The 20927-nt window shown below is 43.0% G+C and overlaps 1 protein-coding gene across 1 annotated transcript in view; it reads left to right on the top strand.

Moving 5' to 3' along the window:
- The window catches only part of LOC142312901 (uncharacterized), a 266818-nt gene extending 253743 nt beyond the window's left edge, over window positions 1-13075 (top strand). Inside the window, 4 exon segments of the mRNA XM_075351888.1 lie at window positions 5722-5812; window positions 6112-6233; window positions 6387-6477; window positions 12111-13075. Of these exon segments, the coding sequence (XP_075208003.1) occupies window positions 5722-5812; window positions 6112-6233; window positions 6387-6477; window positions 12111-13015 (1209 nt within the window). The 3' untranslated portion in view covers window positions 13016-13075.
- The last annotated feature ends 7852 nt before the right edge of the window (window positions 13076-20927 follow it).

Raw genomic sequence — 20927 nt, 5'->3', positions numbered from 1 at the left:
AAAGAGATCAATAGCTCCGATGAAGGTGGAGTTATGCCTGAACCAGATGATGAATCAAGTTCTGACTTTGAAGATGATACAAGACCAAAATTGTTTTCCCAGGAGGAGATGAAGGATTTGGTAAGAGAATTGAATCTTCCCAAAGATGCCGCTAAGTTACTCGGATCAAGGCTCAAAAGCAGGAATTTATTGTTGTCAGGAGTGTCTTTTTCATGGTTTAGACATCATGAAAAGAAGTTCGTTCCTTACTTTGCCGAGGAAGACATGTTGGTTATTGCATCGATGTCGAACGTTTGATGGGTCAATTCAAAATCCAATATCATTCAGCGCAATTGCATCTTTTTATAGATTCTTCAAAAAGAAGTCTCGAAGCAGTTTAACTCCACAATGGTGATTTTTATGTTTTCATCCCATAGATCATTCGGTACATGTCAAGGAAACCTACGAGAACTTGGAATTGGTTCTTTGTAAACTTAAATATGAAGACCACGGGTTGGAAAGTGTTTGGGGTTTTGAAAGTCTTGTGAATACTGCTCAGGCAACAAGCTGGGTATACCAAATACCCTTGTTTTCTGTGTCTATGGGACAGTCGACGAAATCACTGGACCAAGAAGAGTTGGCAGCCGAGGGTGCTCACAGTTGGTGAAAAACATGTTCTTCTACCAACTCTCCACATAAAATTGGGATTGATGAAGTAATTTGCAAACTCACTTCCAAGAGATGGAGAGTGCTTCAAATACTTGGTCAACAAGTTTACAGGCCTCTCGGGGGCAAAATTGAAGGAAAGTGTGTTCGTCGGACAAGAGAATTGAAGGCTTATAGCTGATGAAGAGTTTATCAATACAAGTTGTAATACAAAATTAATTTTATAAGTCTATTTTCATTTATTTTGAGGTATTGCCTTATTTAACATAGTTACCTAAATTGTCAGAAAACGTAATGTCCTATGACAAAAAGGAGGTCCTTTTCAGATTCAGGGCACCCAAAAACATAAAGATTACATGGAATAACCAAAACAGCTTTTGAGAAAAAAAAATTTGCAGACCTATTGCATCCTCTTTGTTGTCTCAAGTCTTAAGGGGGCTTTACATGCTGCGATATCGCTAACGATTTATAGTCGGGGTCACGGTGTTTGTGACGCACATCCAGCATCGTTAGCAACATTGCAGCGTGTAACACGTACGTGCGACCTTAAACGATCGCATAAAAGACAAAAATCGTTGGTTTTGGAGAGGTCGTCCAAACACCAAAAATCGTTGTCTCGTACATAGCGATGTTGTTCCTCGTTCCTGCGGGAGCACAAATCGCTGTGTGTGACACCGCAGAAGCGACGAACATCTCCTTACCTGCGTCCACCGGCAATGCAGAAGGAAGGAGGTGGGCGAGATGTTACATCCCTCTCATCTCTGCCCCTCCGCTTCTATTGGCCGGCCGCTTAGTGACGCCGCAGTGACGTCACTATGACGCCGAACGCACCTCCCCCTTGAGGGAGGGATTGTTTGGTGTCTCCAGCGACGTCGCTGACAAGGTATGTGCGTGTGACGCTGCCGTAGCGATAATGTTCGCTACGGCAGCGATCAGCAAATGTCGCAGGAACGATGGGGGCGGGTGCTATCGCGCTCGACATCGCTAGCAATCGCTAGCGATGTTGCAGCGTGTAAAGCACCCTTTAGGGTTTGTGCACATGATAAGGACACGCTCCCTCCTGGGCACAGCGTGTCCTCCTGCGGGGCTGCGAGTGCTGTCCGCAGATGATCGCAGACGATCAGGATTCAGACAGGATTCAGACAGTTCTGCGGAGAACATTCGCGTCTCCACAGCATAAATTGACATGGTGCAGATCCGAAAGCCATGCCGCAGGTCAGTTTACGCTGCAGAGAAAAGTACGGAATTTCTATAAATGCCATCCACTGTGCTTCTACTGTACAATGCAGCATGTTGGACGCAACAAAAACACGCTGCATCCAAAATGCTGCAAACACTGATCATGTGCACTCATCCTTAGTCATTTGACAATTGAATTCTATCACAATTTGTAGGGAAAGTTTATAAAATACAGTTAGTAATTAGTGATGGGTGGACTCGCAAATACCTGGGATCGGCGTGTCCAACCGGATTTGAAAAAAAAACAAACAAAAACCCGGTTCCGGCCCGGAATTAATCCCGGATATCTGGCTGGACACTGGTCCCCATACCAGTCTATGGGGTCCAGAATCTGATGTTTTAAATGGTGATAGAAGGAATAGGGGGATTACAGGAGGCGCACTATACTTACCAGTCTCCAGTTCGGCTGTAACGCCACTTCCATGGCCACTCATGCATGTGCACTGTTTTCTTCATTCAGAGGGGCCATGTGTGTTCCTATGTTGTTGTAATAATAAATAAATTATAAAAAAGGCATAGGGTCCTCCATATAATGATACCCAGAATAGATAAAGCATACAGCTAGAGGCTGTAGCCCCCAGCCGTGTGCTTATCTTGGCTGTGTATCAAAATAAGAAGGACCACATGCAGCTCTTCCTTTTTTTTTTTTTTTTAATTATTTAAATAATTTTAAAAAATAGTGTGCGATTTACCCCCCCACCCACAAATTTTGATACCCAGCCATGATAAAACAGACAGCTGGGGGCTGGTATTCTCAGGCTGGGAAGGCCCATGGTTATTGGGACTCCCAAGTCTAAAAATTGCAGCCTGCAGCCGCCTAGGATTGTTGTATCTATTAGATGCGACAATCCCGGAACTTTACCCGGCTCACGCCAATTGTCCTGGTGCTGTGGAAATCGGAGTAATAAAGGGTTAATGAGAGCTCACAGCTGCCAATAAGCCCTAGATTACAAATGGGGGGGTCTCATAGACCCTACCCATTAGTAATCTGTAAGTAAAAAGAATAAACCCAAGCATCAAAAAAATCCTTTATTTGAAATAAAATACAAAAAGAAACACCCACTTTTACCCCTTTATTAACCCCCAAAATACCCAGTTTCGACTTAATCCATACGAGATCCCACGACGATTCCAGCTTTGCTACATTACTGAAGGCACATCCCGCTGGCATAGAACATGACTGCCTACTGTGGACTTCAGGCAGAGACTGAGCCTTAGCGATGAGCGATGATGTCACTCAGTTTATTTGCGGTCACAGCTGGAGGTTCCCACGGTCCTCCACCTGTGACCTCAGGTAACCTGACCTCAGGTAACCTCATATTAAACTCAGTGACTTCAGTGAGGTCGCTAAGTTCATATACCTGCATCTCCTGGCAGAAAACCATATTTTTTACCAAGAGATGCAGATTTGGTGCTGAAATTTTTACACCATATGCCTGCGCTCAATCTACACCTCCAGGCAAAAAAAAAATCGCATCAATAATGCGTCATAACGCATGCAGTTTAGATGTGATTTATTTATTTTTTTTTGCCAGGAGGTGTAGATTGGGTGCAGGAATATGGTGTAATTATTTCAGCACTAAATCTGTTTCTCTTAGCAAAAAAGTGCACAAAACAATTTTCACACTGTTTTAGTGCGGTTTTCTGCCAGGAGGTGCAAATTTGGTGCTGAAATGTCTGCAATTAAGGAAAGAAACAACCATCTCACCCCAGAAACCGTCCTGACTCTCGTTGGTGTAGAAGCAAAGGATCCCGCTGCTGTTCAACGTTGGAACACAGGTCAATGGATGAATGATTCATCTTCCGTCTTTTTAGATAAAATCCAGTATTTAATGAAAATTTCTTGAAAACAACACTTTTTATTGGCAGGTATTATACAATGTAGTAAATCTCCAAGTCTCCAGAAATTAAATTCAATGACTACACCAGGAACGTTTTGAGCACATGGCTCTTCGACTTTGGTGAATACATGTCTGCAGCAAATTTGCACCTCCTGGCAGAAAACTGCACTGAAACTGCTTCAAAACTATTTTTGTACATTTTTTGGCCAAGAGATGCAGATTTGGTGCTGAAATTTTTATATCATGTTACTGCAACCAACCTACACCTCCTGACAAAAATCTCATCACTATCGCATGAAAACCGCATGGTGTTTTGATATTTTGGGTTTTTTGCCAGGAGGTGTAGCTTGGGTACAGTAATTTGGTGGAGAAATTTCAGCACCAAATCTGCATCTCTTGGCAAAAAAAAGCAGTTTTCTACCAGAAGATGCAGGTCTGTGAACTCATTGACCTCTTCTGAGGTGAGGTCACTCAGTTTTTTAGGTCACCTGAGGTCAGGCTACCTGCGGACACAGGTGGAGGACCATGGGAACCTGCAGCTGTGACCACAAATAACCTGAGTGACGTTACCGCTTATCGCTGCAGCTTTCTGCAAGTTTCTGCCTCAAGCCCACAGCAGGTTGTCGCGTTCTATGCCCTCACACTGTTCCTTCAGTAATGTAGCAGAACTGGAATCATTGTGGGACATTGTGTGGATTACGTCAGACCTGGGTGTTTTGGTGTTAATAAAGGGGTGGTGTTTTTGTATTTTATTTCAATTAAAGAATTTATTTCGGTATTTGTGTTTATTTCTTTTCACTTACAGATTAGTAATGGGGGGTCTCAGAAACGCCTCCCATTACTAATCTAAGGCGTAGTGGCAGCTGTGAGCTGTTATTAACCCCTTATTACCCCGATTGCCACTGCATCAGGGCAATCCGAATGAGTTGGGTAAAGTTTCGGGATTGTCGCATCTAATGGATGTGACAATCCTGGGCAGCTGCAGACTGCTATTTTTACGCTGGGGTAGCAATAAGCATGGGTCTCTCCAGCCTAAGACTACCAACCCCCAGCTGTCGGGATTTATCTTGACTGGGTATCAAAATTGTGGGGGACCGCATGCCATTTTTTAAAATTAGTTATTTCAATAATGGCAACAAAATCAACAAACTGCATGCGGTCCCTCTTATTTGAATGCATGGACAAGATAAGCACACAGCTGGGGGCTGCAGCCTATAGTCTTATGCCTTATCTGTGCCAAGTATCATAATATGGGGGAACCCTAAGCCATTTTTTTAAATTTATTTTTACACCAATATAGACACACAGACAGCGTCTCTGATTGAAAGCAATCAGACACTGTCACACAGGGTGGGGTTGCAGTCTGACTGCAACCAAAGAGAGATGATCGGGAAGCAGTGGATATGCATGAGGTTAATGAGCGGCCCCAGAAGCACTGTAAGCCACGCAAGAGACTCTGTAAATATAACACTCCTGTTTTTCTCTTTTTTGTATTTTTCCTTTATTTTTTTAATTACTCAAGTTGCAGGACCCCCGCATCATTAATCTGAGTTCCCTGAGAACTCTGGTCTCGATGATTGGTGCACAGGTAGTTCTGAACCCACGTCGATCCAGACGTTTACCTTCTGGGTTCGCCCATCACTATTTCTAATATAAAGATGAATGTAATTTCCAGGCAGTGATATTGATATGTAATAAAATCTGTATTATTCTTGACAGATGACTGCACCAGGAACTCAGAGGGACATGTACTATTTTCAGATTCTTCTGTAGATGCCAATAACCCCGTCACACCTCAATCCCTTTACAGAGAAAATCTGTCATCCGTTCCTTGTCAACAGGTCTTTCCATCATCATCAAGAACTGTGTGTAGTCTTATTTTATCCACCAGTATTCTATATTTTATACTTGTATAATGAGAACGATGGGCAGGATTAGAGCTGATCATAGACGAGATTTCTCCATCTGTCTGTGACATTTTCAATATTTGTTTCAGGATGAAGATCTGACCCATCTTAACATTATAGAGACAAAAGTGGGAGGTGATGAGCAGTGTAAAGAGGAGAATCCCACATATGGCTACCCAGGTGAGTAGTAACCACTAAGTGCAGAGAAGTCACAGATTGATACATACGATAAGTTGACTTTTTAGGGTTTATTTGCACCCTTCTTTTTGATGTGGATATGGATTTTATTCTCAAGAATGTAACTCTCAAACAAAAAGCACTACATCGTCATGAAAGGAAGTGACACGAGCTAGGCCTTGTGGCCTAACATCATAAATCTCGTATTAGTGCTTTCTTTGTTGTTTAAAGTCTTGAATTGTATCTCAATTTGTAGGGAATTTTTTTGTGATATGTAATAAAATCTGTATTATTCTTCACAGATGACTGCACCAGGAACTCAGAGGGACATGTACTATTTTCAGATCCTTCAGCCGATGCCATTATCCCTGTCACACCTCAATCCCTTTACAGAGAAAATCTGTCATCCGTTCCTTGTCAACAGGTCTTTTTCTCTTCATCAAAAATTGTTTAGTCTTGTTTATCCACCAGTATTATATGTTTTATACTTGTGTAATGAGAACGGTGGAGATGGCAGGATTACAGCTGATCATAGATGTGACTTCTGCATCTGTGACTTTTACAATATTTGTTTCAGGGTGAAGATCTGACCCAAATCAATACTACAGAGACATATGTGATGGGTGATGAGCAGTGTAAAGAGGAGATTCCTACATATGGCTACCCAGGTGAATATTATCGTGTTTCCCCAAAAATAAGCCCTAGCATGATTTTACAGGATTTTTGGAGTATGCTTGAAATATAAACCCTACTTCAAAAATAAGCCCTAGTTACAAGTAAATAGAATACTGCAGGAGAGATACAGTAGACCCGTCATTAAGCAGACACTGCCAAAATAAAGCAGACACCCTGAAAAGTATTGCACTCAAAAGACCCCACATCAATAAGGGTTGGCTAGTGCCAGGCTCTCACGCACAGATTACTTAATCCCACTGGCATCAGTGCACTCACAAGAGTTGTGGCTGCTGCCAGGCACCAAGAGGATCCAATCGCTACACTTGGCTGCAGTGGAATGGAGCACTGAATGGTAAGGGACCTGACAGTGAAGCACCTTTCAAAGAAGTGACACAGATCTGTATGTAAGAGCCCATGCGCCACTGGTACTTGCCAACTTTCCTTGTTTTGAGTCTAAAAGGGTCTGGTTATTGTGATAATTTTTTTTCAGGGTGCTTGCTTTTATTGGTAAATAGACATCCACCATTTACTATTGTATAGTAGTGTATTTACCGGTAAACAGAGGAACAAGAAATATACTGTACATTTTGACCCCTAGACAACCTGAGTTCAAAAAGAAAGAGCTATTCCGTCGAGTACAAGAAAAGAATCGTGGAGGACTCCCTAGGCAAAAACCTTACTGCTTTCTGCAAACAGAGGATGTTGAATACCCGAATGGTCCGAAAATGGCGAGCAGACTACGATAACCTCAGTCAACAGGTGTCCAAGGGAAATGCTAAGAAGCGCAAATGTGGATCAGGTCGGCATCCATTATTTCGTGAGCTGGAAGACATGATCTGTGAATGGGTTGCTGACAGGAGAGCAAAGGCTTTAATTGTGCGCAGAGCCGATATTCAAGAATTTGCCTTTACAATGGCACCACAATTAGAAATATCCAGGGAAAATTTCAAAGCATCAGATCATTGGCTTGATGGCTTCCTACAGAGATGTGAAATGTCTCTAAGACGATCCACAACATTGTTGAAGCTGGAAGATGATGAAGTTATTAAACGAGCACTTGCATTCAAGTCCTTTGTTGATGGCGTGGACTTTTCTAAATACCAACTTTCGAATATGATTGCTATGGACGAAACTGTAGTGTTTATGGGCCAAGGATCACAAACGACATTTGATCAGCTAGGTGCCTCCTCAGTCTACTTTCCCTCCACTGGTTATGAAAGTGCAAATATTACCTGTATTTTGGCAATTCGTCTGGATGGAACCAAAGCTCCACCTCTAATCATTACTAAGGGCAAGAAGGAGACGATTGAATGTGTTTCAGATATTTATATTCTTGAAACCGAAAAAGCCTGGTGCACACAAGCAGTTATAAGGAAGTGGGTCGATTTAATACTGCCGCCTGTTTTGCGAGGAGACCAAAGAGGCCTCCTAGTCTGGGATTCAGCCAGTACACACCGCGCTAAAAACTTGACGAACTTCCTTCATGAGAGAAAAATAGATCAAATAATGATTCCCGCAGGAATGACTACCTATCTCCAGACTTTTGATATTGCAATAAACAAGTCATTCAAGGACCATTTACATATGGAAATGAATGACTACATTGAAAATAGAATGGAAACAAATCAGAGTGGCAACTTTGAAAAGCCTAACCTACAAGATGTTGTGACTTGGGTGAAGAATTCATGGGAGAAAATCTCTGACAGTTGCGTTGCCAATGCGCTAAAAGCAGGCTACATGGACAAGAGGTGCTCATTTAAGGAAAGCGCTATTGCTAGACATGAGAAATTGGGGCCAATGGTTCTAAAGGCAATAGAGTCACAAGAAATTCACAGTGGAATCCAGACTTTGGAAAATTATGATGATGTTCCAGAATGGGATGACATGACCGTGTTTGAATAAATGTTGATTTTTGTTCGTGACTACCGGTTAATTTAGAGTGTTGTACATGGAGAAAGGAAATAGGATCTCAAGAAATTCATAATGGAATTCAGGGTTTCGAGAGTTACAATGATGTTCCAGAATCTGATGCCATGATTATATTTGAATAAATGATGGGGTTTTTTTATTAAAAAAAAAAAAGTGAATTGTTGTTCATGAAAAAAATAACATTTCCTAAAAATAAGCCATAATCTAACTGCAGAAAAGTAACAGCTTCTACTGTATAAATATAAGTTGACTGTTTAGGATTTGGGTACATAGAGTTTTTATGTGGTTTCTATTCTTAAAAATTTAGCACCTAAATGATTTTTACAGTATTTTTTTTTTAAGTTTCTCCTTTGTAGCATTAGTGCCCTTCTGAGCTGCTACAAAGGAGATACTTCTCTATTCATGGACACCTGATATAGAAGGAAGAAATATTACCACATAGACTATACTGTCATGTACAATAGAGATGAGCGAACATGAGGTTCTATGTTCGGAGTTCGGGTTCGGAAACTGACTTCCAAAAAAACCACAACGAAGTTCGGGTTCGAAGTTCGATTGAGTTACGAGTGCAAACTGCTCAAGTGAGCAGCGCTGTGCTTGGGTATGAGTGATGCTCAGCCCTGTGTGAACCACGTGCAGTATTTGAACAGCTTACACTGGGGGTAAAATCAGTATGATCAGATGTAGTGTGAACATAAAAAAAAATAACATGATTTTGAAAAACCCCACCCAGCCTTCCCCCGAAAGTGTTCTACTTATGGCTGGCGGCATGTGGGTATAGCCATGAAATGCCCAATTACTGACTTCCATTGAGGTTTGGATCAAGTCAAGGTCACAAACCAAACTTTTTCAAGGTTTGAATGTGCCTTCCGTACCAAACTTCCAAAGGTTCGTTCATCTTTAATATACAAGAGAATTTTCTCAGCCAAAAAATCTCAATAGTATTCTTCTTAAATATAATATACTGGGGAATACAGATCTATATATTAAGGCACCACTCCAGTGTTTTTTGTTTTTCAGGGCTGGTGTGACGCTTTAAAGGTAAGCCCCTGTCCCCAGTCTTTTACTTGCCTTCTGGCATCTTCACCTTTTACAGACACTGCTCCACCTTGTGACAGTAACTTTTGTCTGGCCGGGAGTCAAAAATTACATCACAAGGTCCCAATGCATATGTATGAGAGACAAAACGAGGCCAGAATGGGGCTCTCCTAGAGATCTATTGATTTGTGACCTCCAGCACTCTCCATGGAGGGCAGTGGAATGTCACATATTGCCGACACTGACTGGAGCGGGAGCAATAGAAGATGAAGCCGGTGGACGGTGAGTATATGACAGGGTCAAGGGACTTAGATTTTTTTCTATAGCGTTATGAAAAACATAAATCTGTAAAACAATTACAAGAAACATGGATACATTTTGGGTCAATGTAATAGTATCCACTACAAAACATTAAAAATATAGTTTATTGTGATTAGTAAACAGCGTAAAGTAAAATGGCACAAATGTTTTTATTTTTAGTGCTGAAAGCCAGTGTTATTATTGCTACTATGAGCTGCCATCATGTATGAAAAAAGCTTAAAAAGGACTTGTTGTTCTTTTATTTTTTCTTTTAAATCCACTGCTCCATTCCATTAAAGGGAACCTGTCAGGTGCAATATGCTCCCAGAATCATGAGTGCATATTTCTAATCCCTGCCTAAGCGTCCCTGTATACACTAGCATAGATAAAGAGATCTTTAGAAAAAGTATTTCTAAAGATCCAATATGATATGCTAATGAGGCCAACGATTAGTTGCAAGGGCGTTAGTTCCCTTGGCTAGTCGGCTCCCTTAGCATGTAAGCATGCTTCTTGGGGCGTGCTACCATGCTAATGAATGCGCAGCATCAGAGGATGGTTGCGCTCACGTCTTTTGCCATCATATCCGACTCCTGGATTTCGTCTCAATCCACATAATCCTGGACTTTCGGTCATGCGCACTACACAAGTTTGAAACCAGGACTCGTACATCTGGCTTCATAATGCTCATAAGCGTGCATGTACGCTGAGCCGAAATCCTGGAGTCAGACGCAATGGCAGCAGAGAGGTGAGCGCGACCATCCCTACATGCTAAGGGATGCCTCATTAGGATATCATATGAGATCTTTAGAAATACTTTTTTTTAAAGATCTCTTTATGTATGCTACGATAGGCTGAGACTGCTAGGCAGGGATTAGCAATATGTACGAGAACTGCTCATGGTTCTGGGTGAATATTGCACCTGACAGGTTCCCTTTAAAGCAAATAAAAAAATTGAAGACATGGTTGATTTATACACAACCATACTGCTGCTTCAATGTATCATGCTCTGTGCGAGACTCCATGAAACTGTCACGGAAGGTATGAGATGGACTCCACTTGTATTAGTACTGACTTACAGGCCATTTCATTAGTCTCTACTGAACTCAAAATTACATTATCCTGAAATGAGTTGATGCAAACCAGACAATAGAGAGGAAAACTGGAAACAATTGGAGATGGACACAGTGAAAGTCGAACCTATGGAGTAGACAGCTTAAATGGAGAAGTGAAAAATTAAAAGATCTAAACCTGGTGGCCTAACATCATAGTCTTAAGGGTACTTTACATGCTGCGATATCGGTACCGATATCGCTAGCGAGCGTACCCGCCCCCGTCGGTTGTGCGACAAGGGCAAATCATTGCCCGTGGCGCACAACATCGCTAACACCCGTCACACGTACTTACCTGCCCTGCGATGTTGCTCTGGCCGGCGATCCGCCTCCTTTCTAAGGGGGCAGTTCGTGCGGCATCACAGCGACGTCACACGGCAGCTGTCCAATAGCATAGGAGGGGCGGAGATGAGCGTCTGGAACATGCCGCCCACCTCTTTCCTTTCTCATTGCCGGTGGACGCAGTTAAGGAGATGTTCGTCATTCCTGCGGTGTCACACATAGCGATGTGTGCTGCCGCAGAGACGATGAACAACATCGTACCTGCAGCAGCAACGATATTAAGGAAAGGAGCGACGTGTCAACGAGCAACGATTTTTCACGTTTTTGTGCTTGTTGATCGTCGCTCCTTGGTGTCACACGCTGCGATGTCGGTAACGGCGCCGGATGTGCATCACTAACAACGTGACCCCGACGAAATATCGTTACCGATATTGCAGCATGTAAAGCACCCTTTAGTCCCTGCTTTGTTGTCTACTTGTCTTAGGCCTCATTCAATCAGTGTTTCAAGTAATTGCGCTATTCATGTTTTTCACGAATAGTACTTGTACCTGTGATATTTTATGGGGTTGTTCACATATCTGATTTTTTTGCGGAAATCATGGAAACGTGTGTAATACTGATTTGAGTGTTGGATCAACATCGGTAATGCAAGTCTATGGGTCTGGAAAAAAATGGAAAGCACTCAGATGCGATCCGAGTCCTGTCATTTTTCATGGAGAAACTTTTTTTTTTAAAGAAAAACTGATAACACTTGACCACACTTCAAAGACTCTGCTTAAGCTCTGATCAAAAACCCTAACGAAACTCGGTCGGTTTTTGTTGTAGGTAAAAAGAATACATGTCTAAATGAGGCCTTAATAATTCAATTGTAATACAATTTGTATGGACATATAAAATACAGTTTGAAATAAATGAAATTTGCAGACAGTGATATTGATATGTAATCAAGTCTGTTTTATTCTCGGCAGATGACTGTACCAGGAGCTCAGAGGGATATGTGCTATTTTCAAATTTTTCAGCAGATGGTCACGACATTCCACCAGATACATTTGAAGAACATGCCACTATCCCAGATACATCTCAAGCCCTAGACAGAAAAAATCTGTCATCTGATCCTCTTCAACAAGTCTATTCTCCTTCCTTGAAGACAATTATTCCAAACAGAAGTACTGTACAACCTGATATAGCTCACACAATGGAGGAACCATTTTCAATTTCAGAATATGGGACGTATCGTATCGAAAACGCACATCTCATTACACTTGAGAAAAGTCAGAAAGGGGAGAAGCCATTTTCATGTTCCGAATGCGGGAAATGTTTTATTCGGAAAACAAATCTGGTTACTCATCAGAGAATTCACACAGGGGAGAAACCATATTCATGTTCTGAATGTGGGAAATGTTTTAATCAGAAAACACATCTTGTTACTCATCAGAGAACTCACACAGAGGAGAAGCCATTTTCATGTTCTGAGTGTGGGAAATGTTTTACACAGAAATCATATCTTGTTAAACATCAAAGAATTCACATAAGTGAGAAGCCATATTCATGTTCAGAATGTGGGAAATCTTTTAAATGGAAAGCAAGTCTTGTTACACATCAGATAATTCACACAGGGGAGAAGCGATTTCCATGTTCAGAATGTGGTACACTTTTTAAACATAAATCAGGCTTATTTGCACATCAGAGAAGTCACACAGGGGAGAAACCATTTTCATGCTCAAATTGTGGTAAATGTTTTATACTGAAATCAGATCTTGTTAGACATCAGATAATTCACACAGGGGAGAAGCCGTTTTCATGCTCAAATTGTGGGAAATGTTTTAGTCAGAAAAGAAATCTTGTTAGACATGAGAAAACTCACACAGCGTAGTAAACATAGTACAAAATATGAACAATTTTTTTGACCAAATGCTAAGAGCACTGATTATTAAAGCATATATACAATTACAAAAACCTATTTATTATTGAAAATTAATCAGCATCAAAGTATGAACCATGAACATAGCTCAGAAAAAGGGTATTTGGCTTTTGGTGAAATGTGTGGAAAATGTAAAAAATTCATGCTACAGTGATATATTATTATAAAAGTAGGGCTTTTAAATAGAAGCATGCAATGGTGGTTTACTGTTCTTAAACAATTTATAGAAACAGCCAACAACACAGTGGTGGGCATAACCCCCCCACCCCCCAAAAAAAAACCAACAGTCAATTCTTCAACAACTTGTCATGTGGCCTTTAGCATCAATTACAGCTTGACAATGACATCTCATGCTGTTCACAAGTCAAGTTATTGTCTACTGAGGCTTGGCATCCCACTCTTCTTGAAGTGCGGCCCTCAGTTCACTGAGGTACAGAATTACTAGCCTCTACAGGGTGACTCATCTCATCCATTAGTTTTTTTTTTTAACCGACTAAGGTCTGGAGAAAGTGCAGGCCACTCCATTTGACGTAACCCAATCTCCAGCAGCTTTTTCCTAATTTTACAACCTCGATGTTCTAGAGCATTGTCATCCATGAAGATAAAATTAGGCCTGTGTTGTTCATGCCGAGGCACAAGTGGACTAATGGTGTTATTCAAGCATTAGGGGTTTATCACTGTACCATTCACAATCTGTAAGGAAGTTCTTTATTAACTAGACACACCTGCACACACTGTAACACCTCCACCAACAAAGGCTTGTCTAGTGACAACAGTGGCTTATGAATAGCGCTCTCCTTGATGTCTCCAACATCATTGGTGGCCATCATTACTGCTCAGTGTTAGTTAACTTTCATCAGTGAAGAGTACTGAGGGCTACTGGTCCCTTGTCCATCAAGACGATGATGCCTTTGCCTGGTAGTGTGGTCAGGTACCCTTTTAGGTCATCTAGCAAACAGATCATACTTATGTAAACTGTTTTGAATGGTCTAACATGACACTTGGGTGCCTCTCACCGCCCTTAAATGTTCCTGGAGTTGTGTGGCATTGTCACAATGTGACTGCAGGATAGCAAGGGAAAGGAGACTCCTATGCTGTCCCTCATGCTAGGGGACCCTAGGCTATCCCTAATCTCAGGGTTACCCATAATCATGGAGATGCCTGCGTCTAGCTATTTTCCTGACAGATTTAATCTGTTACCTCCCCCTATCTCCAGGGAAGGAAGGGGCAAAAGTATGATGGCAAAACAGAATAAGACAGATGGAAACCAAAACTCAGACACACTGGAAACTCACAGGAAGAAACCGTAAGAGACTAAGGAGAAAAGCAAGAGCAGGAAGGCAGCAACAGAAAACAACAAGGGTTAACATCACAACCGTTCACGGCAATAATACACAACAAACAATAGTAAGTCTGGAACAGAAAACCTCACCAGACCAGTTTTAATTACACTATAGCTGGCTGGCATTAATGGAATAGTCCAGCCAGCATATAAAGGAGAAGAGCGAATGTATCTGGCTTCACCACAGCATGTGATCAAAGGAGATTTACAAGCAGCCCAGCAGAGATTAACTCTTGATAGCCTGATTATAAACCACAAGTCTGTGGATCAATGCTCGAGTCTCCCTGCGCTGATTGCAGACATTAGAGAAGTTAGGCAGAGTGCCAGATTCTGTAGTTTCCAGAGATCCTAACACCACGATGACCGTCAACGATACCTGAAAATATCTCCTTGTAACAGACATCATCCGGTTTCGAAGGACATTGTTCACAATGAAACAGTCATCAGTGTGGGATGTCCATAGACGTCCACCTTTATGCCTTTCTGTAACTCATACAGTCTCTCTGTATCTCTGTTGCAACCTGTTGATGACACTCTAAGCTCAGCGGCCGCTTCCATCTGAGAACATCTTGACTGAAGCTTCACAATGGTGAGTTATTATTCATCAATTGTTAGGTGTCATCTTGGTCTCATGATGTCAAAATTTGAACAGTAGGATAAAGAGAACCGTTTAAAGAGAACCGTAATGAAAGGGTGTGGCCTAGCTCAGTATGTGAGTGGAAGCAGATCCTGTAGCTCCTGCCAAGCATCTAGAAAATCCCTAGGGAAGAAACCCAAAAAACACATTCCCTGAAGTCACAGGCTGCAGCTGGACGACCCTCTGTCCCCCCCCCTGACCTGATTGCATTGCTTACTGGCACGGATATGACAAAAAGGGGGCCGAAAAAGCAGGTGGGAGAAGTGGAGGAGCAGAATCAAGATAGTGCCGTGGGCAGCATGGAGCAGAAAAAAAGATAATGGTGCAGACGCTGAGGAGATCAGAAGACAGGCTGCAACACGGCTGGAGCGTTTTGCCAGGCAGGAGAGCGGTGCCCATCACAGAGAGACAGTGAGAGGTGAGCTGCAGATGAATATGGGACTTGCAGACAGCATGGTGCTGAGTGCAGGAGGAGGGAGGGGTGAGAGTAACGAGGGAGCTCAGGCCTGCAAGGCAGAGACAAATCCCAGATCTCAGGCAGCACAGCTAGGAGAGCTGGCAGGCCCACAGAATATCCCTGAAGAGCCCACACTGAGAGACATCCTCACAGCAGTAATGCTATGCAGAGCATCTATTACTGAGGTGACCCAGCAGCTGGGGAGCCTGAGAGAAGACATGGCATCCATGCGGCACAAGCTTCATGAAGTGAAAGAGAGAACAGGAGAAGTTGAGCAGAGAGTCAGTATCATGGAGGACCGCATGGCAGAATCTGACAGAGACGGGCAGCGTGCAGCACAGCAAATAGCAGCACTCCTAGCAAAAGCGGATGACCTTGAAAATAGAACAAGGCGTAACAACCTGAGAATAATTGGCATTCCAGAGAAAGTGGAAGGTACATCCCCAACTGAATTTTTTGAGGAATGGCTGAAAAGTAAAATTGGATCTGAGCATTTCACCCCTCTATATGCGGTGGAAAGAGCCCATAGGGTTGCCACCCGCCCCCTGCCTCCTGGACACCCATGCGACCTGTCCTGGCCAAAATACTGCACTACAGAGACAGGGATAATATCCTGAAGTATGCCAGAGGACACCCGGACCTGATCATCAATGGCTCCAAGATATCCATTTTTCCAGATTACTCCATAGAAGTGCAAAAGCAAAGAGCCAAGTTCATTGACATCAAGAGATGGCTGAGACAACTGAACCTGGTATACTCCATGATGTACCCGGCGAAACTCAGAGTGGTAGCTGGAGGAATAGTGCACTTTTCCTTTTATACTAAGGAAGCGCTAAGATGGCTGGATAGCAATGAACAACGCTTGCGGCGGGAGGGTGGTGAAGGGGAAGCTGGAGACTGACTTTTGGGGACACCCTACCTCTCATCGCATGCAGTGGTGTAGAGGAAAAATACTATGCTATGGTTGCCGGGGAGGAGTTCCTGTTTGAAAATTTTAAAAAACATTTTTTTTTTTTTGTTTACCTCGGCAATCTAAATTTAAATCTACATTTAATGGACTCTAGAGGAAAGGGGTCTGCAAACACCACTGAGGATGGGAGGAAATGGAATCCTGGCTATGGAAAGGGACTTTCCAACTCATACTGGACTCGCAATGCATAAATACTGAATTAATTTTTATTCTCCCCCCCTCTTTTTTTTTGTTTTTGTTTTTCTCCCCTCTCGCTCCTCTTATTCCACCCTCTGTCTTCTTCTTATACTACTTTTCTCTTTCTCTTCTTTGTTTTACCCACTTTCCCTCCCCCTTTCTTTCTCCCTTTTTTTTTTTCCCTTCTTTCCCGTAACTTGCTTTCGTTCTTCCCCCTTAATATTAAAAAAAGGGGCATTGCGAGAATATGGCAGGACTGCAATACTGATCAGATGGACAGCCGGATACCGTGCACGACAAACAGGCGGGGTCCGCCCCTCCTTCTGGAGGTCCTGGTTCTGGTGTTATTGATGGTTGATAGGGCCCTGTCCATCGTAAAAGAGGAAACACGACAAAAGATGGACACGGTATCTGGCAGACTTGCCAAGGCAAACATATGTCCTCCATCCCTGATACAAAGGGGACTGGTGGCAACGATGTGTTACTATGTTTATTGTTGTGGGGGGTGTTTATATTGGGGGGTAGGCGGAGGGTGGGCCGGTCGACAGTCTCATTTGGCCTATTAAGGAGCTCTGGGAGAACGAGAATTTGTCAATTAATCATATGGCGGGACGCATTAAGCTAATAAGTTGGAATGTTAGGGGCTTAGCCTCTAGCATCAAAAGGCAAGCAGTATTTCAATTTTTACGCACAGAAAAACCTGACCTAATTTGCTAGCAGGAAACACACATGACACCGGAGAAGCTGCATCTACTGGATAGAAGGTGGCTCAGGGTGGGGTATCATTCTACATATCATATTCTGCATACTCCACAGGGGCCAGTATACTAGCCAACTCAGGCGCACGGTTTGAATTTCTAAAGGTCATCGTGGATAAAGATGGGCGGTATGTATGTCTTTCCTATAGGCTGGGGACAAGAGCCGTAGTAATTATATCCCTATACATACCTCCGCCATATTGCAGCAAACTACTTCACAGTCTGATAAATTTATTGGCAGACTTTCCGGGGGTTCCCTTTATGATAATGGGAGATTTTAATAATATTCCGAATTCACATTGGGACAAAGGGAGACATGAGGTACGAAAAATGGGGGGTAACTGTACACCATTTGGTAATTTACTTAAAGAAACGGCGCTGATTGTCCTGTGGAGGACTCGCCATCCAGAAGTGTATCAATACTCCTGTTATTCGGCTACGTTCTCATCCCTGTCGAGCATTGATCTGGCCTTGGGCAATGAAGCAATGCAAGGTTTGGTAGTGGGTACTAAATACTTCCCCAGGACGGTATCAGATCATTCGCCCCTGGGTGTAGAAATAGACCTGGGGGAACAACAAAACCAAAATAGACCCTTATGGAAATTAAATCCCTTTTGGTTACAATTAGTGGAAGAAGGGGGGGTATTAGTGATAGTTTAAGGGAATACCTTAGGTTCAATGAAGGATCAGCATCTATTGGAATGGTTTGGGAGGCAATGAAGGCGTACTTGAGGGGATTGTATATAAGGGGTATATCTAAGGTAAAGTCGGAGGCAAGAAGGCAGAATCGGCTTGCGTTTCAGGAATTGGGGGAGGCGGAAGATACTTTAATATCAGACCCCATGCCGGCGGCAAAAGCTAGGATGAAGGCAGGTCAAAAGATGGTTAATAGATTGACCATACAGGCAGCGGAGAGAAAGAAAATGTTCCAAACCATGCAGTCCTTTGAGAATGGAGAACGGGCGGGTCACCTATTATCAGTGATAGCTGCGGCACAGAGGGAATCGACATATATTGCACGGTTACAGTCAGTAGATGGGGCAGTTGTCACGGACACCTCGGGGATCCTAAAAGTACTAGAAACATTCTAGTCTGATCTATACTCAGTCAAGGTGCACCCGGAGGCGGGGGAGGTGGATGAATTTCTAGGCAGAGCTCAGGTGCCATTCCTCTCAAGGGAATCTAGAGAGTTACTAGATGAGCCATTTGACTTAGAGGAGTTAGAGCTAGCTCTGAGTGATATGGCGAATGATAAGGCACCGGGGGTAGATGGGTTTCCGACTGAAGTATATAAGCAACATAGGGAGGTTTTACTGCCGGTGCTGCTTAAGGTATATAATTCATGTCTGGAAAGAGGAGAGCTTATGCCGTCTATGCAGGAGGCAATAATTGTGGTACTCCCTAAAGAAGGCAAAGACCCGGGTTTGCCAGCCTCTTACAGACCGATTTCACTATTGATGGTAGATGTAAAGCTCCTGGCTAAGATGCTTGCAAATAGGCTCACCAAAGTCATTACATCCCTAATACACCCAGATCAAGCAGGGTTTATGCCCAACAAATCCACGGCAACTAACCTTAGGAGACTGTACCTGAATATGCAGATACCGGCGGAAAATAAGGGGAGGCGGGTTATTCTCTTCCTAGACGCGGCCAAAGCCTTTGACAGCGTAGAGTGGGGGTACCTATGGGCTACGATGCAATCAATGGGGTTTGGGGAAGTGTATATTAGGTGGGTGCAGCTATTGTACTCTGCTCCTACGGCAAGAATTAGGGCAAATGGCAGCATGTCAGATAGATTTTCTCTCTATAGGGGCACAAGGCAGGGGTGCCCACTGTCCCCCCTGTTGTTTGCTATCGAACCACTGGCGGCGGTGATGCGGCGGGATCCTGGTGTAGTGGGCTACCGATATGGGAGTGTGGAGGAGAAAGTGGCCTTAGATGCGGACGATTTATTATTGTTTCTGGCAGATGCAGGGAGTTCCTTGGAGGCGGTAATGAGGGTCATATCTAACTTTGGAAGGATATCAGGGCTCATGATAAATTGGGACAAATCGGTTTTGATGCCACTAGATGAAACGCCTTCCAATGTAGTGGTGACTTGTGCTCTGGTTCAGGTGGTGTCAGAGTTTAAATATCTGGGAATTATGATATACAATAAACTGTCTGACTATGAACGTCTTAATCTCACCCCCCTTCTACTTAAGTTCAAACAAAAGATTCTGGCCTGGTCCAAACTGTACCTTTCGGTGGAGGGGAGAGTCAACTTAGCTAAAATGATACTAATGCCCCAACTGCTCTATGTGCTCCATAACGCCCCGGTATGGCTACCACAGAATAGGTTTTATAAAATAAATTCTATTTTCCGAGGCTTAATCTGGGGAAGGAAGCGCCCACGGATGAGGTTAGAATATTTACAGAGACCAAAAGACGAAGTGGGACTGGCTCTACCTAATCCTTGGTGCTATTACTTAGCTGCCTAGATCCAACACATGGTGGGGTGGGGTGTGACAGGTTTGGAGACCTCGGCGGGGAAAATATTACAGTATGTGATCGTAAAAGGTCCTCTTCTGGCAAGTCTGGAGGCGGGAAAGTTTCGTCCACACTCTGCATTATATCCTACTATACAGTTGATAGATAAAGTATGGGGTAAGATCAAACAGATGAGACAGGTAACCGGGTTCACTAGATATACCCCCATGTGGAACAACCCCAACATTCCGGAATTTTTATCCCTTAAAGAATTTGGGCAATGGAGGAGAATTGGTATCTGGTACCTCTCCCAAGTGATGGATGGAAACATATTTAAGACTTTTGAAGTACTGCTAAAAGACTTCCCACTGGGACATAGTATGTTTTATAAATACCTGCAGCTACGTCACGCATTTGAATCGGAGAACAGAATAACACCAATTGTTATACAATCAGATAGTGTAATTAATATATTAGGGACGCAGAGAGGGACGGCAGGATGTATATCGATGGTCTACGGGGGACTTCTGTCCATGTCGGTTGGGAGGCAACAAATTGGGGCATATGCAAGGTGGGTGGAAGATTTGGGAGAAATTGGGGAGGAGAAATGGGAGTCTATTTTGCAATATGTCATCAAAATATCTCTGAGCGAGGCAAAACGGTTATCGCAATTATATGTTATATACAGGGTATATAGAACACCCGTGTGGATGAAGAAAGTGGGAGTGAGAACAGATTCCAAGTGTCCAAAATGTACTGTGGAAGAAGCAGGGATCATGCACATGTTGTGGGAATGCCCGTGTTTACAAGGGTTCTGGATCACAGTGTTAAATTTAATTCAATCAGTGATGCAAGTGGACCTACCCAGAAACCTGCTGGTGTGTGTGCTGGGGTATGTGGATGAAGTGGGGGTGGATGAACAAGAGAAACTGGCAGTGGCACGATTGTTGTATGCAGCAAGGAAACCAATTGCCTTGTATTGGCTCTCTGAAAAAGCACCGACACGTAAGGAATTTGTTGAAAAAGTGAATTATATTATTTATATGGAGAAAAA

This window comes from Anomaloglossus baeobatrachus, chromosome 5 (genome assembly GCF_048569485.1).
Source record: "Anomaloglossus baeobatrachus isolate aAnoBae1 chromosome 5, aAnoBae1.hap1, whole genome shotgun sequence".
Lineage (NCBI taxonomy): Eukaryota > Metazoa > Chordata > Amphibia > Anura > Aromobatidae > Anomaloglossus > Anomaloglossus baeobatrachus.
This window is presented reverse-complemented; position numbering and strand designations above follow the sequence as displayed.